The 26712-nt window shown below is 31.4% G+C and overlaps 1 protein-coding gene and 1 pseudogene across 3 annotated transcripts; one reads left to right on the top strand and one right to left on the bottom strand.

Annotated features, from left to right (window-relative positions):
- The first annotated feature begins 2353 nt into the window (after nucleotides 1–2353).
- Nucleotides 2354–11739, top strand: LOC117910488 (annotated as a pseudogene).
- An 898-nt stretch (nucleotides 11740–12637) lies between these two features.
- Nucleotides 12638–24028, bottom strand: LOC117910480 (probable disease resistance protein At4g27220). 3 transcript variants are annotated; one of them, XR_004650686.1, is made up of 6 exons: nucleotides 23877–24028; nucleotides 21499–21647; nucleotides 13426–16439; nucleotides 13248–13291; nucleotides 13073–13135; nucleotides 12847–12875 (listed from the first exon to the last, which is right to left on the bottom strand). XR_004650686.1 is itself a non-coding variant. In XM_034824552.1 (5 exons), exons 3-5 carry the CDS (start codon nucleotides 16426–16428, stop codon nucleotides 12855–12857), a joined length of 3087 nt encoding a protein of 1028 aa, XP_034680443.1. In that variant the 5' UTR covers nucleotides 16429–16439; nucleotides 21499–21647; nucleotides 23877–24028; the 3' UTR covers nucleotides 12638–12854. The 3 variants fall into 3 exon arrangements, 2 of the variants coding, with proteins under 2 accessions (XP_034680443.1, XP_034680444.1); XM_034824552.1 differs by lacking the exon at nucleotides 13248–13291 and having other exon boundaries at nucleotides 12638–12875; XM_034824553.1 differs by lacking the exon at nucleotides 13248–13291 and having other exon boundaries at nucleotides 12638–12875; nucleotides 13426–16435.
- Between the last annotated feature and the right edge of the window lie 2684 nt (nucleotides 24029–26712).

Raw genomic sequence — 26712 nt, 5'->3', positions numbered from 1 at the left:
ATTCTCTTTAAAGTATTTTGTTTATATTATGAACACAAGTTCCTTCAAAAATTAGATACCCTTAATTGTAATTCTTTTGATACTATTTGAGAATTGAACCATCCCAAAACACCTTGAGGTGGTTGCTCTTCTATATATATATATATATATATATATATATATTATTTTTAATTTTGTAGATACATTTTAAAGGTACTAGAATCCTCTTGAACTAATTTAAGACATTGTGTTTGCATGTAGATGTCCTTTTATACCCAAATTAAGTAATATTTACACAGTTGAGAATGAGTTTATTATAACCTCCTCCTATTTCTTAGGTTAATAATTGTTGGAATCCGTGCAACTATTAATAGCAAAAAATAAAAAACTAAAACAAAAAAGAATTTGCAAATTTAACGTGGTTGCTAATTGCTTACGTCCACGGGAACAGAGAAAAGAGGATTTTTCACTATGTATCAAATTAGGGTTACATAAAAGGGTATTTATATTAACTCTTAGGAATAAAAATTTCAAAAATACCCCTAAACTATATCGCAGAGGGCAATACCCCCTCCAACCTATCGTTCACCCACAACAATAGAAGTACAAGTCTGAATAGCAAATGCTTTCACTCTAGCATTTGCTCCCTTTTCTTCATATGTCTTTCACTCAAATATGAGCCACATACTACAACAATAATTAATAATAGATTTAAATAATCATTAAACCTCTTTTACCATTTATTTATTTATTTATTTATTTTTAGACCATTAACATTAAGTTTTAAAATTGCCTAATTATTTCAAATTTGAAATTTAAATTTAATTTAATTACTTTCTAAGTCAAATAATTTTGATGAGATTGGAAAAATAATTTGGTTACTTTCTATAAATAATATGATAGAATTTTATGAAAATTAATTGGTCAAATTTACAAAGTAATTTGATATATTAATTTTGTTTTTCCCTAACTTAACCAATATGAATTTGATTATATTTAATTTTACAAGAACCTTTACCCTTCATTCCTTACGCTAAATTGCAACCCTAATAGTCATATTGATTCATGTTGATAAATTTAAATTTGAAAAAAAAAAACAAAGAAAAAAAACTTGTCCACGACCTGATAGCATGCCCCATATGCATTGGGTATCACCTTCTATTTATTTATCAATTTATCAAGAAATCATTAGTTGTATCAATTGCATACCAATATGTTACTTTCAAATGTTTATTATCTATCTCAAGGTCCTTAAATTAAATTACTTCTTGTTTCCTCAATAATTTTAATTTTGGAGTGGATCCATGCAGTGGCGAATTAGGTTGGGTTATACCGAATCCAGTGGAGGGATCTGAAAATTCAGTGACGTGCAACTGCACCTTCAACAATAACACCGTCTGCCACGTTGTTAGCATGTAACCATATATCCTTTACTTCTCATAACATTTCTATATATCTATACCTACATATCATACTAAATAATATAATATTATATGGTTGTTGATGATTATTAGCTTTGTGTTGTTTCAATTGATCTTGCAGCTCCATGTAAGACAGGTTTTGAGTATGAAAACATAGTTGATAGAGTCAAGGGTTTGACTTGAGTTGGGTTTGGGATGGGCTAGGTTTGGCCCAACATGATGGGTCTATGTTCTATATTTGGGCCTCCAAGCCCATGGCTACTAATGATGGTACCCATGGGAGGAGGATTCTCATATTAGGGTTCATGGTATGTTTTAGTAGGGATTTGAATTTTGTAAGGTCCATTTTCAAATTCCACTATAATGGATTTAAGTTTTTTTCTTGTCACTGGACCATAACAGTTGTTAGGGTTTTAATCATAGTCTACTTGATGTAATATTGACTCATTACTCAATAATTTCAATATTTAGGTTATGTGATAATTTAATAGGACAAAGTCCCATTTTCAAACTGTTTTCTACATTAGAAAATTATATCATTTCTCTATGAGGAGTAAAAATAAAATTGTGTTTGTGTCTACTTTGGTTTGTGTCATGTCAAGTTAAAAGATCCATTCACTTATATATTAGTAAAAAATAATTACAACAAGATTATGACTCATTTCACTAATTCAAAGATTATGACCAATCTCGATGTTTTTATTTGAATTGTTTTTGGGTGAAATATTTTTCTAAAATTGATTTCAGGCAAATCACCATTCAAATTCATCATTAGTAATTTTTTAATTTTTAAAAGTATTTTTTAAATCATTTTTCTTTAGAAACACGTCTTTAGGATAAAGGTACTTTTTAAAAACAAAAATGAGAACCTCGACCATGCAATTCCTTGGATATAATCATATAACTAAGAGAATTTAGATACAAAATGAAACCCTAAAAAGGAACTCCACAAATTGCAGAGTGCTCAAAACTCAGAATCTCCCAGGGACAGTCCCCACAGAACTGGTGAAGCTTCCTTACCTGCAGGAAATGTGAGTATCTTTCTAACTTAATTTTTATGCCAAATTTGCCCTCACCCATTTCTTAAATTGCCCATTTAGGACTTCAACTAACTTTAACTGTAATTCATATTCTTCATGACAGTGACCTCACTCGGAACTACCTTAACGGTTCAATCCCTGAAGAATGGGGTTCCACGAAAATAGTCAACATGTGTGCTTAATTTCTCTCTCTATCTTTGATGGGTTTTCAATAAGAATCTTGAAGCATTAGATTTTTTTTTTTGGGTGAATTCACATGTGGGGTGTGTTGCAGTTCTCTTCTTGGGAACCGGTCAACGGGACCGATCCTGAAAGAGTTGGGAAACATCAGCACTCTTGTAAACTTGTAAACTCCTGATTACCCATTTGTTGCCGTCTTTGTATGTGAAGTTTTTAGGTTTTGTTATTTGAAATTTTGAATGAATTTGATATGTTTAGTACCGTGGAGTTCAATCAGCTTTCGGGTGTTCTTCCTCCAGAGCGGGGGAATCTGCCCAGTAAAGAGAATATGTAAGGCCCTTTTCTTTTGTTTGGTTGTGATTTGAAATTTGTCGATTTTATGAGATAAAATTTGTTTGACATTAGGGTTTTATTCAGAGGGGTTGTGCTTTATTCGTTTGTTTGTTTACTTATTTATTTAATTTTTTTGGGTTATTGAAGGCATCTCACCTCCAACAAGTTTACTGGGGAGTTGCCGGAAACATTTGCAAAGCTTACCACATTGAAGGACTTGTAAGATTCAAAAGTGTCTTTCCCATTTAGGGTTGTTTGTATTCTTGCATTGCCAGCCAGTTTTTTGAATTCTAAAATTGATTGTTGCTTTTCCCATTTAATGCAATGCAGTAGGATTGGTGATAATAATTTCACAGGAACAGTGCCCAAACTCCTCCAGAACGGACAAATCTTAAAAAATTGTGAGAGATTTGATGTGTTTGATGGACCTATCATTAATTCTGGAAGTTTGTTTTTGGTTATTTATTCAAATTAAAATTCGGTATTGACAGAGTGATTCAGGCAAGTGGTATGAGTGGGCCTATTCCTCCTGAGATTGGTGTTTTGGCAAAACTATCTGACTTGTGAGTTGAACCCTCCTATTTTATGGCTATAATCATTTCAAATGGAAGAGAATTTGTTTTGTGTTCAGTCTTTGTTGAATTTCTCGGTGCAGGAGAATCAGTGACTTGAAAGGAACTGAAGCAACTTTTCCACCATTGAGTAATATGACAAACTTGAATATACTGTGAGTTGAATGCTATAATCTGTATTAAAATTGCAATTTTTGGAACATAAATTGGCCACACATGATGATATGTGTTTGATTCATTGGTAGGATATTGAGGAGTTGCAATCTCAGTGGAGCGCTACCTGACTATCTTGGGCAAAGGACAGGCTTGAAAACTTTGTCAGTATATATTTATTTTCTTTTCCTCTTTCCCCTTTTCAGATAAAGTACAAGTTCTTTTTGTTAAATTCTTTTTCAACTCCCAAAGACTATTATGTTCTTTACATCTTACACAACTCAAAATTCTTTATCAAGTTAATGGAGAACTTTCTGTGAATATTCATAAATGACGAATCTATCTACAAAAAATGAATGTAAGTAGTGTGCAGAGGATCGAAACACTTATGACCAAGGATCCAGCCAAGAATTCTTTCTTCTGAGGTGAACTAAACTTATCAAAGCCTTATATCAAACTGTTGAGGTCTACTACATCTTGAGAACCATGCTTTCCATTACATCATTTGCCCTTGTATTTGTTTACAAAGGCTTTCCTTTTTTAATTCCTGTCTCATTGCCTTCCCCTGTTGTTCTAGCACCTTATACTTGAACAATGAAGATCCTTACTGTGGCAATCTTTTGCCCTTGTTGAACTTGAGCAAACCATCCCCAGGGGCTTTCCTAAATGTCCTCAATTGATGGGAACTCCTCTTGCAAATGGGTTCACTTAATTTTCTCCTCTCTTGAACTGTAGACATAGCACCATCTTTGGAAGGTTTGCCTGATTTCATAGACCATGCATATATATTTTGTTTCTGTGCACTTTTGCATATATGTCTATATTGTGAACTTCAACATGGTATACTGCTTTACAGTATTAGATTTACTATTTTCAAGGAAATGTAGTTCTTTTGGGGCATAACAATTTTAATTTTCTTTTGTTTATGATTTCTCTTGCAGAGACGTGAGTTTCAACAAATTAAGTGGAAAAATTCCAAACAGCTATCTTGGTATGTCAAAAATAGACTACATGTAAGCAGTTTGTTTTAAAGTACCCTTCAGGTACCAACTATTGACAGTCAATTTTTTCAATGACTCTTGTGCCATTCAAGCTGATTCAATGGATGAAATTATGCCAAATAAGCCATGATTGAACTGAAGACCAATTTAATTAGCTAGAGATTTTAGGAGCCACTTGATCAAAATGATCAATTAACTAAATTATGTAGGTTGGCATTAAAAAAGCTCTCAAGTGTGTTGAATAAATGCCAACCGAAAGGGCAATTTGATGGCCTAAAGTGAACCAATAAGCAATGGTTGAATGAGAGGCCAATTTAGTGGCTTGAATGAAAACAAGAAATCTTAGAAGCTGGTGAATTGAAATTGAGGGACCAAATTAGATAGGTGGCCTTGAAAGGCCTCAAGTATGTTAAAACAAAGGTCAATCTGATGCCAAAGTCACCTTGATTGACCAAATAATTCTTTCAGAACTTAGATTTGAAATCCAAACGCAACATTAAGGTATAGTTCATAATGTTGTGTTGGGGTGTGGGGTGGTTAACATGTCCTGAGGTTGGTTTAATGTTGAAAGATAGTTAGGGATTTCAGAGATCAACTCCTTAAGCTGAGGTAAACTTGAGAAGACAAAGTATAAATATGTGGAATGTGATAATTAATTGTAAGAACTCATGTTGAACTAGTAAAATAAGAAAGTTGCCAAAGATAGAATAGCTTCCCTTGAGAAGGACCAAGTGGCCACATTTAGTAAATGAGAATTAGAGATTGCAAGATGGATCTATTTGAAGAGCATGGCCTGATTGAAAGACTAATTGAGCTATGGTTGTTCCAAGGAGAAGTCTAGCAAGGAGCATTTCCTCCTTTAAGAACACTCAACCCTATACTTAAAGGCTTTTGTTTTCAACTACTCGGGATTGTCTATATTAATCTAGATTTACTAATCCACCCCATTTGGATGCGTACACTGTAAAACACCACTAGTGACTTGTCTTTTATTGGTTGTTACCTCACTCTAGTAGCACCTTCAACATGATCCATGCCATTCCTTTTCACTAACATAGTTATCAATTTTCATTCTCAATGCTAAACCATCTCAATCATGTTATGTCATCTTATCCTCGATTGGTTTCCTCTCTACTTTTCTCATGAAATTATCCGTGTCTAATTTTGTCATTTTTGTTCTAGTTAGTGAATTTGTCCATTTTAGTATCTTTTTTGTTATCACACTCATTTTACGAGAGAATGTTGTTTTCCAGAAGCCCAACACTTTATTACCCGAACCTTGACTGGTAGTATAATATTTGCATATAAAACTTTTCCTTCAATTTGATTGTATGATGTGAACCACACAAAGCTTCTAAAGTAGTTCACCTCATCCCACCTGCTAGCATCCTTTTAATTTCTTCCCATACCAACACAATCTCCATTTTACCTTTAAATGCAATTCTTTTGGTACAACCTGAGAACTGAACCATCCCAAACCACCTGAGGTAGTTGCTCCTGTCTCAAAAGACATTAATTTATGTAGTGACGTTAGCTAAATTTATTTTCAGTTTTAATGGCATTATGGCATAGAACCCTACCACACCAAGAATGACTCGTTTGTCACATTTCAAGCAACAATGGTTAACCGGCCTGATGTTTTTCATGGGAGTATTTAGGTGTTATTTTCTCCTTCCTCTTTCATTTTTAGGTTACCAAAGGGTCAATAGTACAGTAGTTGATGGTACAATGATTATTTTAAGTTTTCAAAGGAGGAAAACATCTAATGTCAATGAGATACATTCAGGGATGCAATGAAAAACGACTTGTTGATAAACACAGAAAGCTGCTGTCATGACTATTCCTTGTCATGTTTTTTTTCCTTGTTTTCGTTGGTTTTTAATTATGCTCTAGATGAAACTAAAACATTACTGAATTGGTGCTACTGATGTTGTGCAGGTATTTGACCGGAAACTTGCTAACTGGACGCATACCCGATTGGATTCTGCAGAAAGGAGAAAACATGTAACTTCCTCTTTCAAATCCTCTCTGTAATGCCTTGGTTATGTTGGTTTAACTATAGATCACATGGTGAAACATCAGTTTTAGTTTTAATTTTGTGCCTTGACTTCATTGTTAGTTGTAGTGGATGCATAATTGCCTCCATAAGTCAAACATTTGGGACTTGAATATTGACTCTGTATTTGGTCTTGACTTATGGCTATTGGTTTATGTCTCACTCATCTAAGTAGCAAATGTTGTGTTTGATATCTCTGCCCAAAAAATGCACTTCCTGCTACTTCCGTACTAGTTGTTTATACCACTATCTTTAATTTGTAAATTCATCTTTATTTCTCTTCCTGTGAATTTAGATGTTTTATTTGCCTACATTGCTATATTTTTGAAGTACCACATTTTCGTAGTTGAACTTGAAAGAAATATGAAGTTTGTCTTATTCTGTGCTTTCTATAATATAACATGTAATGCCAATAAAAAAATAATAATAATTTAACATGTAATGCCCTTAAAAACACATAACTTGGAACCTGGTGAGCTGATCATGCTGCGTAGTGTCAAAAATGATAAAAAAGAAGGAAAGAATGACATTGGAGGGGAAATGTTCTATTTCCATTTTCTGTTGCATGATTGTTTGAATCCTAGCAGAAGAAAGAGCCATTTTGTAATCCATTTTTAGATTTGAGTAATGATATATGCATTTAGAACTTGAAGTTGTTTATGGTCACTGCCAAATGATGAGCTACTTGCCTTGTGTCGCTAAACTAAGAGGAAATAATACATCTTATCTTGATGGAGATTAAGTAATTAGTAATTATGCAATCTCCTATTATAAACATATATATGAACCATTATAATACAAAATTCTTGTGGTTCATTATGCTGTGTTCAAAAAAATGATGAGCCAAATTGTAACTACTGCATGCAGTGATCTTTCCTACAACAACTTTACGAGTGAAAACTCAGAACACTGTCAGACTCGGACTGTGTAAGGATTATTTTCTTTGATTTTTTATTTTTTAGATATACTGTTTAGAAGCTAAATTTTTTATTTGTCATAATCTCTAGGAACTTGTTTGGAAGCTCTTCAGGGAGCAATAACTCGTGAGTCTCTAATTTACCTCTTTAAGAACTAGTGCCATTTTAATTTAATTTTTTTTTTCTTCTATTTTTCTGAAACCCAACAATCGTTTCCTAAGCACAATGGTGGTTTATTTCGTTGTCATGTTAGACATACTCAATTATGAGATTATGATGCTGACTTGTTCTGTACATCACATTATTCTTTCAGTGGAATCATTTCATGCGTGAGAGGCTTACCTTGTCCAAAAAGTAAGTAAAACAATATCAAATATTATCTTGATACTATTGATGAAGAAGAATAAAAGATGACATACATCAAAAAACATCATCCCGGTTTCTTGTCATTCCTCGTGTGGTACAAGTGAAGAAGGGACCAGTTTGCACTGTACCTCCTTTCATGTCTCACGTTAAAGCATATTATGACCGCAATTACTTTAATTTATCATATGATGCACAATATATTCTTAAAGGGAATTGTGAAAACAAACAAATAGTTGCAAATGTTTTTTCTTGGTGTGGTGTATCTTCTTGTTAATTAAAGTAACTTATTTTTCTTGAACTTTTCATTTGTTTTTGTTCCCTCTTCAATGTTTACACTTTTGTTGTTGCTGATCCCAGATTATTACTCAGTCCATATCAACTGTGGTGGAAAGGAAGTAATTGTTGACAACACAACATACGAAGATAATACATATTCATCTGGAGCTTCCACATATCACAAAAGTGAAACTAACTGGGCGTTTAGCAGCACTGGTTACTTCATGGATGATAGTATTAATACAGACTCCTATATTGCAAACAATAAGTCTATACTCTTGATGAATAATTCTGCACTGTACATGAATGCGCGTCTTTCTGCCCTCTCTCTCACTTATAATGCATTCTGTCTGGGAAACGGAAACTACACGGTAAAACTCCAATTTGCGGAGATTATGTTTACTGACAACAAAACGTATAGCAGCCTTGGAAGACGCATATTCAATGTTTACATTCAGGTTGTGAATTACATTATACTTTCATCTTCAGTAGCCATTTTGATTTTCTAACTTGCCCCTATAGAAATTCAGATACTTCTATTGAGGTTCTGGTAAATTTTGGAATTCATTTCAATTTTTGCCAGCAGGAAATTTCAGTTGTTATTGGATTGTATTATGCAGGGCAACCAGGTTCTGAAGGATTTCAATATTGAGGATGAAGCAGGAGGGGCTGGCCAAGAAATCATAAAAAATTTTACTATAGCCGTGACTAGCAGAACATTGGAGATCCGCTTCTATTGGGCTGGGAAAGGGACGACTGCCATTCCTAGTAGAGGGGTTTACGGTCCTCTTATATCTGCTATTGCTGTGACCCCCAGTAAGTTGGGCTCTCTTTACAGGCTTTCTAGTTTTTATCAGTTTGAATAGTTGGGATACATGAAATTCTTATTTCCTATTTTGCAACTTTCCTACTGGTTAGATTTTCTGTCTTTGTTCATAATTTACTTGAAAGTGGATGCCATCTCATCTCTGCATCTCCACTGTTTTCTTGTTCTCGATGCAGATTTTATACCTCCTGCAGAAAATGGAAGTAGTATATCTGCAGGTGCTGTGGTTGGTATTGTGGCTGTAGTAGCACTTCTTCTGCTTCTGGTTCTAGGTGTCCTTTGGTGGAAAGGCTGTCTAAGACGTAAAAATACAATGGAACGAGGTACCTACAAAGCAGTTTCAGAAAATCCGAATATTACTAATTAAGAATTAACTTCTTATATCCCCATTATTTCTAACTTTGGATCAAACCAAAGAGTTTGTTATGCTCTATAGATTCTCCCTTCTTTTTGTGATTTCTTTAGAAGCTTTTCTGCAACCATATCTGGTTTAACTGGTATTTGGGGATCAGACAAAGTAACTGGGTAAGGATCATGTGGTGGATTTGTTGATTTGATAGGATGTGGAGGGTATTATTTTCATCTCTGAAATCTCTCTCAATGTGTCAAAATTATTGTTATTCTTTTAGGTTTATTCTTATCTTTTTCATCTTCTTCTACAGATTTAAGGGGCCTAAATCTGCAAACTGGTACATTTACCTTACGGCAAATTAAGGCTGCCACAAACAACTTTGATGCTGCTAATAAGATTGGAGAAGGTGGTTTTGGTTCTGTCTATAAGGTGCTCCACAAAAAAACTAATTTCCCCTCTCATTACGCATTTAAGCTCTTCATATTGGTTATTTCCCTTAATTTTTTTGCATTGAGGATGAATGTTATTTTCTCAAATGTAGGGCCTATTATTGGATGGCACAATAATGGCAGTGAAGCAGCTTTCTTCCAAATCAAAACAAGGAAATCGTGAGTTTGTGAAAGAAATAGGCATGATTTCTGCTCTACAACATCCACATCTTGTAAAGCTGTATGGCTGTTGTATCGAAGGAAATCAGTTATTGCTAGTATATGAGTACATGGAAAACAACAGCCTTGCTCGGGCATTGTTTAGTGAGTGTTATCCTCATGTGAAGATGTGCTTTACTTGACTGCAGGCAATGTCTAACATTTCATTGATATGATGATTCATAGGCCAAAAAGATAGCCAATTGAAACTGGATTGGCCAACAAGACACAAGATTTGTGTTGGTATAGCAAGGGGTTTGGCTTATCTACATGAAGAATCGAGGCTGAAGATTGTTCACAGAGACATAAAGGCCACTAATGTGCTGCTCGACAAGGACCTTAACCCCAAAATATCCGACTTTGGCTTGGCCAAACTTGATGAAGAGGAGAATACCCACATTAGCACCCGGATCACTGGAACTTTGTGAGTCACCATGCTCTAATTTCACTAGCAGTTTTCTGAGATCTTACATGGAAATTTATAATGCATAATATTTCAATTTTGCAGTGGATATATGGCACCTGAATATGCAATGAGGGGGCATTTAACTGAAAAGGCAGATGTTTATAGTTTTGGAGTCGTCGCTTTGGAAATCGTTAGTGGGAAGAGCAACACTAGTCACATTCTAAAGGATGGCTGCGTGTATCTTCTCGATTGGGTATAATTTTAAAAGCATCATTTCTTGCATTTGTTGTTTATGATTTTTCTCTGTTTTGAGCAAAGTCCTTGATTTGCTTATAGCTGTAATTCTCCAAAATGATCAAAAATCACTTCAATATAGACAGGTCCAGGAACATCTTCAAGGATAGATTTCTTCCTATCCTCGTTAAAATACTTTTTCATAGCCTAGAGTAGATGTCAATATATCGGTAACTGATCAATGTTATCCTTATTCATCAACTCTTGCTGCAAATAGCTACATTGCAATGGCTTACCATGCTTTTTTTTTTTCCTCTGGGTTTTCCATTTCTAGGCACTCTTGTTAAAAGAGAACGGCAATCTGTTGGAGCTAGTTGACCCAATACTGGAATCAATTTCAAAAAGGAAGAGGTTATGGCGATGATCAACGTAGCTCTTCTATGCACCAGCTTCTCTCCGGTAGTTAGGCCGACCATGTCATCAGTAGTGAGCATACTTGAAGGCAGAGCTCATGTTCAGGAAATCTCTTCGGGTTTAAGCATGTCCAGTGATGAGATTAAGCTCAAGGAACTGCGGCAACAGTATGATCTCTACCATGCAAAGAACACCAGTGAGGGCCAAATTCCATGTTTGTCAACAGATGGGCCATGGACCGCCTCTTCCACCTCTGGTGCGGATCTCTACCCCATCACCATGAATTCTCAGTACTGGGAGAATAGAGATCAGTAAAAAAAAAAAAAGAAAAAAAAAACAGTAATGTAAGTTCTGCCAATCCATAGTATAATTTGCTTTCGATTTTGGGTGATCAAATACATAGTACCTGTTACAAACCGTACGAAGTCTCATGATCTTATAACATATGTGCATATATCAAGGCTTGCCTCTTACAAGGCAGGAGGAACTTCTTTCAAGAGGATATGTGATATTATTGTGTTATTTATCGAATCAATATATGCTTATGCTGAGGAGGTCTGTCATAACTGCTAAATCTTGTAGGAATGAGGATCTTCTTCCTAGAGAACTTGGGGATTTTTGAAAAAAAGCCCGGAATTTTAAATAATATTTGTTAAAATACCAGGTTTTTAGCTATTTCTGAATTTATGACACTTTTTTTCTAAAGTTTAAAAATTATTCCAATGTTGAGAATGTAATTTAAGAATATTGGAATGGAATAATGTTATTACAATTCGATGATTGCTAATTTATTAAATTTGAAAATATTCAATATATATATATATATATATATATATATATATATAATAAATCATATAGTATTTAATTGGTTATAAATGGAAAAATTGTAACCGATAAAAATTTTATTTTAATTGTTTTTTATTGTTTTTAAAATGATTGAAAATAAAATACTACCTCTGAAAGTTAATTTTAAAAAGCAGTTGATTTTTTATTCTACAAAATAAATTTTGGAAACTTTGAACAACATTACATGTAAAGGAGGGCAACATCAGACGGATAGGGTGTATGAGCGTAAGAATGGGAGACTTGTAATTTAAAAGTTACCGTTATGGGAACCATACAATAAACTTTTTAAGTCCATTTGGGAGGGGTTTTCTAGAAACATTTTTTAAATTCTTGAAATTATTTTTCTTTAAAATTAAATGTTTGGTGAAGTTTTATAAATCACTCTTAAAAACACAAAGAATTATTTAATGTGATTTTTGGATTAACATTTGGTATTAAAAACATTTTTGTATAATTAATTTTAGATAAATAATTGTTATTGTAACAATCATAACATTGCTTTATTGATAAAGTGCTTAAAAAATCAACTTTTTTATAATGTGGGAATTAGTTTATGTAGAGTTTCTCCATGAACATTGCTTCATCATTTCAAATTAAAATTATATGATATTATGAAAATAGCAAATACAAGCACAATATGATAAGTAACTGAAAAATAATATTTCAAGAGTAATACAAATAGATAGAAATAGCCTACAATTCGGCTTAAATCACACAATGAAGTTTGGAACTTTCAGTTTTTTGAAGTTGTTCATAAAATGATCAATGTAAAATATTAAGTTTTTGTGCATTTTACTACCATGTTGTCCTTTCCAAGAATCTTCTCGATTAGAATTCATATTGTCTCAGCTATCAACTACATCACACAAAAGATAAAAGTTAGTCCAAGTCAAATAGTTTAAAACTCATTCCCAATATAATGTTATAATCAATAAAATAAAATTGATAAAATGCATTAAGATTGTAAAAACTTAATAAGTGAAACAATATATTAAGGTAATCATGTATTTGAAAGTTTTAAATAATGTCATAATGAAGATAGGGAGATCTCACCGTTGTGATATTTTGTTTGAGAATCTTTGATAAAGCAGTTGACTGGGATGCCTTGTTTAATCCCTGTATCATACAAAAACAAAAATTAATATAATTAAAATAAAAAATCATTTCAATATAAGTATCTTCCAACAATGTCAATGTTTATTATAGTTTTCATGCTGGAGTCGCCTACACTTCTTCAAAAATATCTTCCGATTCTCTTCTCCTATATACGGACTACATGAAACCAAAAGAAAACACAAAAACAAAAAAAAAAAAAAAAGTATTTAGATAATCTTGCCTTGGTATTTGGTCAGATAAATGTCTTCAACAAATCAATATATATAAAATTAATAAAAAATGACACTTACCCAGAGAAGATCTAGAATATAAGAAGGTAGGGGTTGAAAAACAAATTGGGCATGAGGATGTGTATCCCATGCCAAGCTTTCCCACCAGTTTACTTCTCCCATGATTTTTTTGAGGGGCGATGTTGAAGCTCGTCTTTCTCCATCACCATCGGTTATATGCACCGAAAGAGGTAGCCTTCTAAGCTTTGGGCAGTTCCATACTTCAAGTTCTTGCAAAGAATCATGAGTCATTGTTCCCTTCCATATGCTCTTCAATTCTGGTAAATCTAGCAATGTCAACCTCTTTAAGTTGGGGAAATAGAGGAGGAGATTATTCATTTCATCAATTTCTTCCCCTTCTTCTTCAATCTCTGTTGCTACTATTATATCCTCCATTTGCTTGCAACTGTTGACATAGATGGTTTGAAGATTTTGGAGGTGGTGATTCACTAACTCATGTGTGAACAAGTGCTTGAGATTGCCACAACGCTTCACTTCCAAGTGCTTGAGACTGGAACAACTTACAATATTTATTGGTCCGGACTTGAAGAGGACATTTAAGTCTGGCAATCCATCAAGGTACAAACTATTTAATGAGGCAACGCAGTCCTCCATGCACCATAAGTGTTCTACCCCCTTGCATTTTGATATGGAACATACTTTCAAATCTCTGGCAATCTTTAGAGATGGAGAAACATCCAGTAGGCAAGTTGGAAGACTACATTCTGTTATCTCCAATAGCTGGATATTGGTAGGAAGCATAAGTTGGCATTCATCATTGTCTTCTCTTCCTTGATTCAGCTCACATCTAAACAAAGCTATTTCTTTGCCAAGAGAATTTCTAAGTCGCGGACCTCCATCCCATCGTTGGTAGTTGTCTACTTCTCTGCCAGGGGAATTACCAGGTGGCCAAACTCCCCCACATATTTGAAAGTAGTAGTGGGTGAGTCTCTGGTAGTGCTTTGTTCTCATGTAGCTATCAAACTTGTGCAGGCTAGAAAGATTGATACAAAGGATCTCCAACTTTCTTAATCCAATCAGCTCCTCTATTCCTACAATGAAAAATCTCATATCATCAAGTCTTAGACACTGCAGATGAAGAAGATTGGGCAGTGCCCTATTTAGAGACATATCTTTAATGGATAGGCCTCGGAAAGCAAGACATTTAAGGAGGGCCAATTGCTCTATCCCATCAGGTAACTCTGTCATTCCACTCTCACTAAGATCCAACTCCCTCAACTCTTTAAGCTTTGCCAATGAAGGTACATGATTTAATTTGTCGCAATGGAAAAGAAATAGAGCTCGAAGATTCACCAAGTTGGAGATAGAATCTGGTAAAGAAGAAATGTTTGAATATGACAAGTCCAAAACTTTGAGGCTCGGCATATGCACAAAGAAGGCATTTGGAAGACCTTCATCTGGACCAGACTTACTTACAAGTATCATGGTAGAAAGCTTAGGGCAGTTTGGTACTGATTTCAATGAAGAAAGTTGGCTATTCAATAAAGAAACTCTTTCTAGATCTTCTAACCATTGTATCTCACTCGAGAGGTCATTTAGATTTCTACTAGCTCTCACCATGAATCGAGAATTCCTTTTTGAAATGTTGATAACCATGTCTCTAATCAAATCGTGCATCTTTACACATTTTCCATTCTCACATCTTTCTAACAAACACACATTTTCAAGTTTGTTTAGTATTGCATGCCCTCTATCAAACTCTGCTTGCCTTGTTGGGATTTCTCCTACCATCCCCTCACCAATCCAACATTTGATCAAAAACACCCTTCTAATCATATGATCCTCCGGAAATAATGTACAATACAACAAACATTCCCGGAGTGTTTCATCATTCAAGCGATTGTAACTGAATTCCAAGATCTTGAACACATCATTTTCAATGTCAATTGTGAGCCCTTGCGTACGTCCCCTCAATTCATTCAAAGCATTCCTCCATTCACAAATATCATACACACCCCTCATGCTTTTGGCTGTTGTGACGATGGCAAGAGGTAAACCGGCACATTTCTTGACAATATCTTTAGCTATTTCTTCTTCTTCTCCTTTAAGTGCACTGTATCGCCCAAGCGTCTTGTTGAAGAGCTCCCATGATTCCTCTATACAAAACGACTCAACTTTGATAATTTCTTCGCACCCTATTCTTAAGCAGATATTTCTTGACCTGGTGGTTATGATCAGTTTTCCTCCATCAACTCCAAGAGGAATTCCAACCTGTTCAGGTTCATGAACTTCCCACATATCATCAAATATAAGAACAAATTTTTTTAGTTTCTGCAATGCTTTGAATAATAATGCAGACCTTTTATTGTCATCTCCCTCTTCTGAAAAATCTATATTTAACTTTTTAGCAATAGCATCCTGCAAGTCGCGAGTACTTGATTCTTTGGAAACAGTCACCCAATATACATGGCCGAAAGTGCTACTATTTTCCAAGAGGCGATTGTAAATATGGGTAATGATAGTTGTTTTGCCGATCCCCCCCATTCCCCAAACACCAATGCTTCGGATTTCACCTTTCTCTAAGCATGCCCAAATCTTCTCCAAATTTCTTTTGGCTGTAGTTTCACCTATTAGCTGTGTTGTTAACAATGTCATTCCTTCATCTTGATGCACATCAATTAAAATCCCATCAGGAAATTTGCCCAACTCAAGCAGCTCATCTACCTTTTTAATATTGGCTTCAAACTGGCTTAAGAACCTTAATCTTGAGAACCATCTTTTCTTTGTAGCTTCTTGTTCTATCTTCTGTGTGCGATCTTTCATATGTTGCAGTTCAATCAACCAATTTTCAACCTCTTTCTTTTCCTTCTTTCGGTGATCATATTGTGCATCTTCTAATTCAATGTTGATATCATGTTCACGACACTTGAGTCTTTCCATTTTCTCTCTTAGAGTTGTGCAATTCTCATCAAGGATTTTCTGATAATTGAAGCAATCAGAAATAGATGACCACATATCTTTCAATAGCCCAATGCTAGTTAGTATTGCATCCACATATTCCATTGCAAACCTGACTAATTATAAGAAAATTGTGTCATTAATACTTTAACTAACAAAATAAAAGATAGCAAATCAAATACCACAGATCTCTAGTAGTTTGATCTTTGCTAACAAAAATAAATAAATTAACCATTAAATTAATCTTTTATTTGAGACTAAACTTTTTCAATCTCTAATTCATCACATTTCTCTAAATTAATAAAAAAAAAATTGTTTGCATTTTTTCATATTTTATGTCAACAAGCAATACAAATCTAAAAGGACAATATAGAATTAATAAAAATGCGCATGCGGATTCCTTAGTTAATTGAAAAACTATAGAGATTTCTTTTCAAAGATTCTTTCTTGAGGGTTAGTTGCAAAGACAGTATGAAAATCATAAACTCTTCAGGGCATTTCCATATCATATTATAAAATATAATATGTAGCTTAATGAACTAGGATGTGGTTTCCATGGTATCCTATATGAAATTTTTGTATTGGTGACTTAAATGAACCTAAAAGAGAAGGTTGGTGAATAGGTTGCTCCTCCCAATTCTAACCTTTTACTAAACTATTCAACATGAAAACCTTTGAGGAATCAATAGCTTTTAAAGGAAAAACCGTAGGCTTAGGGCCATGGAAAACTACCCAACTGAGTTTTATCTCCTTGGTTTATATAGGATAAAGTATAATTCACTGGATAGATCGTAACTTTGTCATTTGTCAAATACTTATAATTTTTTGCCGTAAAAGATAAGAATGCAACCCTAAAGTTAATTGGATGATGCAACATATACCAATTTTCAAATGTTACTAACAATTTGGTATATAAACATGAAAATTTTTCTTGAGAATATACAAGCTTGCTAAAGCTTTCATTTTCACTTAACATACATAGGGTTGAATTAATTCACAACAATTCTTACACTCTAGTATGTTCAATTCAGTCATTCTAGAAAACTGGTTTTGAAAAGTGTTCAAACTAATTATTTGATTCAAAATCTACAAAGGAAAAAAAAACATATTTCAAAATAAAATATTAAAAGTTGTATTAAGATTGCAAAATGTTTCATAGACAACTAGAGTTAATGAAAATACATGCATGAATGCTATTTATGTATTCAAAGTCCATTAAAAATTTCAAAAAAGTAAATAACGCTACTCTCATAGGTTATGGGTTCTTCCCAAACTAATTTTTAAGGAATTTCAAGTATATATATAATGTATGTATGTATATACGTAAGCATGCATATAATGGCCTAAAATTGACCCCAAAATTGGTCTTGTAATATTGGCCGTGTAACTCAAATGAACCTACATTCATCAAACACCTATAAAATGAGTTCATGGTTCATTGTGCAAATATAAGGAATACGAAAAACATAGAATATTTAAGGATTTACTAGCTGCATATGTTTTTTATTATGTATAATATATATTTTTTATATTACTTATAATAATCTTTATAATATTATAGAACAATTCTCACTAACTCATCCATATATAAAAGCATAATTAATCTATCCATGGTAAAAACTTGCATACTTTTGTGTGAATAATTTAGTGTTTATATTTATATTATTCCATTAGTCCGTAGAATGGAAGTTTCCCCTAACACAACATAATTATTGAGATTCAATGATTTCTAAATGTTAAACTCAATTGAAAACCATAGAATACTAGTTTAAAAAACCGATTGTGAGCAAATTAAACAAAAAAAAATGATGAAATAAAAAGAAAATAAATTAAACCTTGTTCATGGTTGGATGATTGATAGAAGGAGAGAAGCTAGCTTAGGGCAAAGGGTTGGATGGAATGAATTATTTGTGCTATAATATTAAATGATAGATGCTTATGTGAGTTAAGGTAGGGAACACAGGTGGAAAATCTTACAATTGCCCTTGAAATGAAATTTCCAACTTGAAAATGTAAGGATGATTCAGCCTTCCAGATCAAGGACCGATCGAGGGTTACTAAAAAGCTTCTCTCTCTTCCAGTAGCTATGTTTTCCCGATTAAGGGGTAGGTGCTTCCGATTGAGGTTCGATCAAAGATTGATCGAGGCCCAACTGTCACCTGTAGTACACTTAATACCTAACAACTAATCAATCGGTTGAACCAGAGCTCAACTAGACAAGGCTACTTTTCAACATTTTGGGCTTTCGATGGTAAAAACCTATAAATAAAGAGTTCCACTTCATTTATGAGCATGAAAACACTTGTAATCAATTTTCTACCTACCTGTTCTTCACTCAAAGCTCTCATTTCTTTCTTATGGTGTACTAATCATTCACTTGCATATCTTTTAGTGCACATTTGTCATTCATCCTAGTCTTCCATTGTATTTGAGGATTAAGTGAGGTAGGTTGAGAGATTTTTCATCTGTTTTTAGTAAGTGTTTAAAGCCTCAAGTTGGTAGAGACTTGAACTGATTGTGTAAGAGTCCATCAGAGCCGAAATCCAAGTGTAAAAACTTTGGAAGCTTAGTTGAAGCTTCAGAGATAGTGAAACCCTCACTTGGTTAGGAACTTGAGGAGAGTGGATGTAGGCAAGGGGTGTCGAACCACTATAAAATCTATACTTGTTATCTCTATAATTAGGTGTTTTCCTAATTAAGATTAACCTTATTTTCTCAACTTTTATTAGAAATATTTTTATTAAAAAATTACTTACTATTTGGATATAAAGTAGAAAAATATTTTGAAAATATTTTTAGTATCGAAATACATTATTTAAAATAAAATAAAATAAAAACTATCCTTGGAAGAAGCATCTATCAAGTATCTTTTATAGGAATCATTTCAAGTGATTCTTCATATTTTCAAAAGTAAATTTTGAAAATTTTTTGAATGTCTAATTTTTGTAGGGAATAAGTACACTTATAACCCTCTCAACTCAACTCTAAAACACAATTAACCTTCATTCCATAAAACTAAAAGAATATTTTTTCTTACTAATAAAGCCAATCAAAGATCATTTTAGCTATTTTGTAAAATTCAGTGCATCTTTAAACTTTTTCACCACTTTAACTATACCTTGGAAATTTAATCTAAATTTTCTTATGGATAAGTCGGAATCTGCCAAGTTTAGGGGTTTATTTTATAGTTGAAAATTTTTCAAAGAGTTTTCATGATTTTCAAAGCTTGTTCAAATGTTAATATGTTTAAAACTTTAAATATTAAGCTTTAGGATTCAATTTTGCAAAAAGTTTCTTCTATTAGAGATGAAATGGTTGAAACTTTTGATCAAGATTCTTGAATAATTTTAATTTAAAGAAGATTTGACTACAAGTAAAAACTTACACCCTGCAAGTTATTAATTTTTAGAAGAATTTTTCAAACAAATGGATTAATAATTTTATCCTCGTATAAAATTTATAAGATTATAAGTAAAAGAATTTTCCTAAACCAACAGCAAACCTGAAGATTTTTGTGTACAAATATGTAGAGAAATATGAATTTGATAAAAACAAATAAGGCCATAAGGCCATGTTTCCTACATGATAATTTCTGGTTCATCAACACTTTTATATATGATATCAAAAGCTACTTTTATCATAAAAGAATGACATGTTTTAGACACGTAATAGGTCAAAATATATTAATGGAATAATTTGTCTCGAGGACTAATTCCCAAAAGAAATACCTTCAAAATCAAAAGTAACTGCTGCACCCCTTTTTACATTTCTCAGTGTATAGTAAGAAAATAAACATCATGTATCGACCAAGTAATAGAAAAACCAAGGCTATGTTTGGTTCCCAGAAAGTACAAAGGAAAGAAAAAAAATGCTAAGGAAAATTATTTTCTCATGTTTGGTTGTCATATGAAAAATATCAAAGAAAATCAAATATAATTAAAACTAATTAAAAACTTATGTATTTCTAAATTATTTAATCTTTATATTGATGAGTTAAAATAAATAAAATGAGTTTGAAGTAACAAAAAAAATAATTTATCAACTTTTAATCTATTTTTTTATTTTCCTTTAATTTTTCTTTCCTTCTACTTTTCCTTTGTATTTTCTTTCCCTCGCATTTTCCCTCAAATTTTCCGGGAACCAAACATAGCCCAAATGGGAAGAAAAACACTATTAAAGACAGAAAATTAAATAAAATTATTATATAACGAAAAAAAAACTTTAACCTAGTTTGAGTTAAATGCTGAAAAAATGATGTAAAGCTTAAATATAACTTTTACGGGTATTCTAATCAAACTCTTGAACGTAATTTATTTGCATTTTGGAAGTAAAGAGATAATATGGAAAGTAAATATTAAAAAGTGTTTTTAAGTATATAAAGTATCTGCTTATTTGATGTATAAGAATTTTTATATTTTATATAGGAATTTTGGTTTTTTAAAAACCAAAATAGAAAACATTCAATAAAATTTTAAAGTTTTCAATTGTTCAATTCTCCCATGGAATGGGACCTCTCTATCAATAAAAATATAAACAAACTTCAAATTTTTTATGCAATGAAATTTGAAAGAGATTTAAAAATATTATAACTAAATATTATCATTTTTTTCCTAGATAAAGTTTTTATGTGCATTTTCTTTTAACTGACTTCTCAATATGAGCCTAGTTATTAAACTATTTCTAAATTTCTCAAATTTATTTCAAAGTTTTCGTCAACACAACTGTGAATATCTTCTAGGTATTTGTAGGATTCCCAAAAAGTACTCTTAAAATTTCAACTTTTAGCTATATAAGATTTTAAATTATTTTGATTTTTCCTCAATTGTTTCTAATTTTTCTCACAAGGAACATTCAAATTTTAAATTATTCCAAAGTTGAATAATTTCTCCATCCCATATTCTAGATATCTGAGAATAGATTATAATATTTCTATCTAATCCTTTTCACTTGCAGCCTTATATCACTAGTGCAAACTTATATATAATTAATATAGAGGATATTTGATCAAATAAATTACCACCGAAAAGGAGAGCATAACTAAAAATAAAATAGACATAACAAAAAAACCATCGATTAATATTTAAGAATTAATTAAATCCAAAAAAAAAAAATTACAACAACAAACAAATAAAAATACTATATATGAATGAGATAAAAGATGGAAATAAGCTTTACCTTAATTATATGACTCTTCTGAAAGAAGAACTGAATAAGCCAGAAGCATAAGACAACCAGAGCCAGAGAGGCTTGGTAGAAGAGGTAGCTTGAGGATTGTTTGGTAGTGTGGAAATGAGGAACTCCACCCAAGAAGATAATGTTAAAGGCTGAAAGAAATAAATAAAAGACGTGGGGTTAGGCTGTCTCCTCATTTCTCTCTTTGACTTTCTTCTTTTTTTTTATTTAGTAATATTGTGTGTGTGCATGGAATTTACTATCTGTTTAGGCTTTAGTTATGCCAATGATTAAAAGTTAAAATAAATTTCATTTTTAGTTAATAAAGGAAATAAATTTTTTAATATTAATTTTTTAATTAATAAAAATTAATTAATTAGTACATGTTTGCATACACTTTCTATTTTTTTTATGTTTAAAATTATAAAATAAGAGTAGCTTTTGTACAAGATATATGAATTCTTAAAAACTTATGTTGAAATTAAAAACGATCTAAACAATTGAGGTATTAAAGAAATTTTACTCTCTTAAATTTTAAATTTTAAAAAATGACTTTTAAAGAAAGAGGGTAAATTTATAATTTTTGTACAAGAAGTTCCACTTTTACAAAGAAGTTTCTAATTTAAAAAATAAAAAATCATAAATATATCCAAATTGATGCTTAGATATTCGTTTATACAAATTAATTTGATTCAATTCTAATTTATAATAAGTTACCCATTCACATCAACAAATTAATACTTGAGAATTATTTGGTATTAAAAAATTAAAAAGAAAATGACAATCGAATCAAAAGTAGCCATATAATCACATAGGTTTCTATTTTTATTTTTACCCTAACCATCCTTCTTCATTTTTGTTTTTTTTTATACTTTTTATATCTTAGCCTTTTGATTAAAGAATTTTTTTTTTTTTTTATATCCTTATCAAATAATCAAAATCTAGTCATACACATTAAAAACTCAAATTAATCATACAACACGGTGATCTGTAACATGGGCAATTATCCCATTTTCAAAAGGGGTAGCTTTGCTTTACAAGCACCCCAAGGTACATCCAACATCCTTGAAAATTTTTAGCATTTACAATTACAATTCTTTGAAAATGGCTCAACTCAAGAAGAAAAGCCTTTAGATCGTATTTGGTACATAAGAACGAAAAATGAGAACTAACATTTTGTTTTCATTCCAGTTTCTTTTTCATTAGGAATAAAGTTGGTAATTTCTATTCTTTTATTTGAATGCATCTAAGAATATGATATTAGAATAATTATTTGTTTCCATATCAATATATAAATTAAAATAAAAAAGAAAATAATTTAACAATAATATCCTTACACAAAGTTTAAAATAAGTTTTTATGGACATAGCTCTCAATATCTTCTACATATTTGTAGAATTCCCTAAAAATACTCTTAAAATTGAAAATTTTAGGTATAAAAATTTTAAATATTTTAAAATTTATTTTGGGTTTTCCTCAACTCTTCCTAATTTTTCTCATAAGGAACATTGGAATTTTAAATTATTCCAAAATTGAATAATTTTTTTATCCCATATTCTACATATGTAAGAATAGATTGTCAATATTTCTCTAATTGCTTTCACTTGTAAACTTATATCACTAGTGGAAAATTGATTGGTAACTAAAAGAAATCTTAAAATTAAATTCCTTATGAAAAATAATATTAAACATGATTAAAACATAATAAAAGAAATGGAGAATTATGCTTTAGGATTTCCAATATGCATGTAATGGGCATATAAGACAAGAAAGATATATAATTAGGACAAAGATCTAAAAGTTCGAATATAATTAATGTAGATCTAAATATTTTATTTAATTATATAAAAGATATTTGATTTAATAAATTATCATCTTGAAAGGATGTTTAAAAAATCTTATTATATTAAATTTTAAAATTTTTAAAAATGATTTTTAAAGACATAAAATAAATTTATACTTTTTGTATAAAAAATTTCATGTTTACATAGAAGTTTTTAATTTGGAAAAAGAAAAATAAGAAGCATACTCAAATCAAAACTTGATATGTAGTATATCTAAAAGATACGAAAGATATATAATTAAGTACAAGATCTAAAAGTTTATATACAACTGATATAAAGGATATTTGATTGAATAAATTAAGATATGGAGAGGAGACAGAGTTTTAAAGAAAAACATATCTAAACAAAAAATACATATAAAAAGAAATCTAAATTTCTCGAATTCATTTTAACCAACAGCTAGATTAAAAATCAATAAAATAAAAATATGGATTAATATTTAAGAATTAATTAAATCCAAAAAAACAAAACAAAAGGAACAACAAAAAAATAAAAATGCTATATATGAATAGGATAAAAGATGGAAATATACTTTACCTTGATTTTATGATTCTTCTCAAAGGAACGGAATAACCTGAAAGTATAAGATTGTGAAAAAAATACTTGAAAGACAACCAGAACGAGAGAGGCTTGGCATAGGAGTTAGATAAAGATGAACTAAGATTTGTGTGGTAGTGTAGAGATGAGCAATTCCACCCAAGAAGATAACGATAATGAATGTAGAAAGAAATGTGTGGTATTTAATGGGCAATTCCACCCAAGAAGATAATGATAATGACTGTAGAAAGAAATAAAAGATGTGGGGTTAGGTTGTCCCCTCATTTCTCTCTCTCTTTTACTTTCTTCTCTCTTCCCTCTTTGTGTGGAATTTACTATCTGGTTGGGCTTTAGTTATGCTCAGGATTAAAAGTTAAAATAAATTTCTTTTTTAGTTAATAAAGGAAATAAATTTTAAAATTATTATTTTTTATTAATATAAAATCAATTAATTAGTATCTATTTGAATACACTTTCTACTTTCTATTTTTGGAATTATAAAATAATAGTAATTTTTGTACAAAATACAAAAAATTCTTAAAAACTTATATTGAAATTAAAAATGGTAAAAAAAAAAATTGACGTATCAAAAAACATTTATTACCTTAAATTTAAAAATTTTTAAAGACATGGAATAAATCTATATTATTTTGCACAAGAAGTTTCACTTTTACAAAGAAGTTTCTAATTTTAAAAATGAAACATGAAAAATGTATCCAAATCCGTGTGCTTAAATATTTGTTTGTACAAACTAATTTGATTCAATTCTAATTTATAATAAGTCACCCATTCACATCAAGGAATAGAAAGTAAAATAAATTTTCATTTCTATTCATAATCTATATACCCACATCAACACTTAAGAATTATTTGGTACTGAAAAAATAAATAAATAAATAATAATCGATGAAAAGTAGCCATATAGTCACATAGATTTCCTCTTTTTTATTTTATTTTATTTTTTTATACCTTAGTTTTATTTATTTATATTTAAAGAATTGATTTTTTTATCTTTATTAAATAATCAAAATCTAGACATACATATTAAATGCTCAAATTAAAAGTTTCATACAATACATGATAGGTAACATGAAATTGTAAAAAAGGGCAGCTTGACTTCAAAAACACCCGAAAGGTACATCCTGTAACCTTGAAAAATTTTAGCATTTGCAAGGCTGTTTTTGAAAAAGACTCAACTAATGAAGAAAAATCTTTAGGTCATGTTTAAGTATATAGGAACAAAAAAATGAGAATTAATATTTTATTTTCATTCCAATTTCTTATTCATTAAGAATAAATTTAATGATTTCTATTTTTGTATCTAAATGTATCTAAGGTGGTGTTTGTTTTTTGGTTGAATAGAAAAAACCAAAATATTTTACTTTTTTTATTCAGTTAAAAGTAACCTGTCGACATCATCCAATATAATTAAACCGAACTTATTGATAATAAGTTCACTTTAGTTATGTTAGATGATGTCAACAAGTTACTTTTAACTGAATAGAAAAAGTCAAATATTTTGGCTTTGCTATTCAGCCAAAAAACAAACATCACCTAAGAATATGATTATTGAAATGATTATTTGTTTCCATTTCAATATATAAATTAACATGAAAACAAAAATAATTTGAAAATAATATCTTTAAATAAAGTTTAAAATAAGTTTTTATCAACTCTTTCTACCTTTTTTTTTTTTTTTCCCTTTTTTTGTGCGTAGAATTTACTATCTGGTTGGGCTTTAGTTATGTGAAGTATTAAGAATTAAAATAAATTTCATTCTTAGGTGGGGTTTTTTTTTTACTTAATTCTAAATATAACTTTAATGCTTAATAGTGTTAAATATTAGGCTGTTTGTTTTTGTAGTATTTTATTTCTATTAAGTATTAAAAAGTAAAGAAAAATCAATATATTATTTTTCTATTTAAAAAAAGTTACATATTTTGGCTTTTTCTATTTAATAAAAAGTTTATAACAAGTTATGAAAAAGTAGAAAAATAAACAACTTAAATTCTGAAAACAAATTGCTTTCAGCAAAAAGCCAAAAAAACAAACACCACCTTAGTTAATAAATGAAATAAATTATAAAATTAATTTTTTAGTTAATAAAAAGAAATTTAGTCGGCTCCACATCACATGATGTGAACTTCATTACTGTCTCCCTCACGTTCCCCTAATCATGACCCGAATGTGATGGGTCGGGCCCATTGATGAAAAAAAGGTTCTAGGGGGCAGCAGGCAACACATGGCCCTCATGGCCCAAGCCTATTCTTGGCCGCTATAAATTTGGTGATTGGGCTGGGTAGCATCTCTTTAGTTCGGATCTTGGAAATTTTGAGAGCCCAAGCCCAATCCTAGCCTCTAGAATCTTGGGCTTTATTTTTTGGTCTATGTGGTCTTAGCCCAAAATCTTAAATTTTATGTTCAAATGCTTTTAAGGCTGCAACCAAGATGTGTTGGATGGGTTAGAAGTCAATCAAAGCTATGCCCTACTTTAGGACCTAGTGTTGACCCCTCATTTTGGCTGGGTAAGAAGGTTTTTTTTGGGCCAGCTGGGGCTGTTAGGAGCTAGGAAGAGGATATTCTCTTGGGTCCAGAGCAGGACACTTAGCAAAATGGGGATATTTGGTTTGTTGAGGGCAACAGATATTTCCTGCAGGTGCGGACACGTTTCGAAAGGGGATTGCTTCTTCTTTTAGGTTGGTTAGTGAGCTGAAAAGCAAGAAAAACCAGTAGAGTGAGGCAGGGGAACAAGATTTCTTGAGAGAGAAAAATAGGGGACGGTGAGGGAGCCATTTTTTTTAGAGAGAGTGAGCAAGATGTAAGCAGGGTTTTTAGA

This window comes from Vitis riparia, unplaced genomic scaffold, assembly GCF_004353265.1.
Source record: "Vitis riparia cultivar Riparia Gloire de Montpellier isolate 1030 unplaced genomic scaffold, EGFV_Vit.rip_1.0 scaffold756_pilon_pilon, whole genome shotgun sequence".
In the NCBI taxonomy this organism is placed as follows: domain Eukaryota; kingdom Viridiplantae; phylum Streptophyta; class Magnoliopsida; order Vitales; family Vitaceae; genus Vitis; species Vitis riparia.
Note: the sequence above shows the minus strand (reverse complement) of the source record. Positions and strands in the feature narration are given on the sequence as shown.

Coding starts and splice junctions, on each gene's coding strand:
- LOC117910480 (XM_034824552.1), bottom strand. CDS start 16,428: ATGGAATATGTGGATGCAATACTAACTAGCATTGGGCTATTGAAAGAT. Junction 13,136..13,425: donor ATATTCTAGATCTTCTCTGG/GTAAGTGTCATT, acceptor TGTATGATACAG/GGATTAAACAAGGCATCCCA. Junction 12,876..13,072: donor TCAAACAAAATATCACAACG/GTGAGATCTCCC, acceptor TGTGTGATGTAG/TTGATAGCTGAGACAATATG.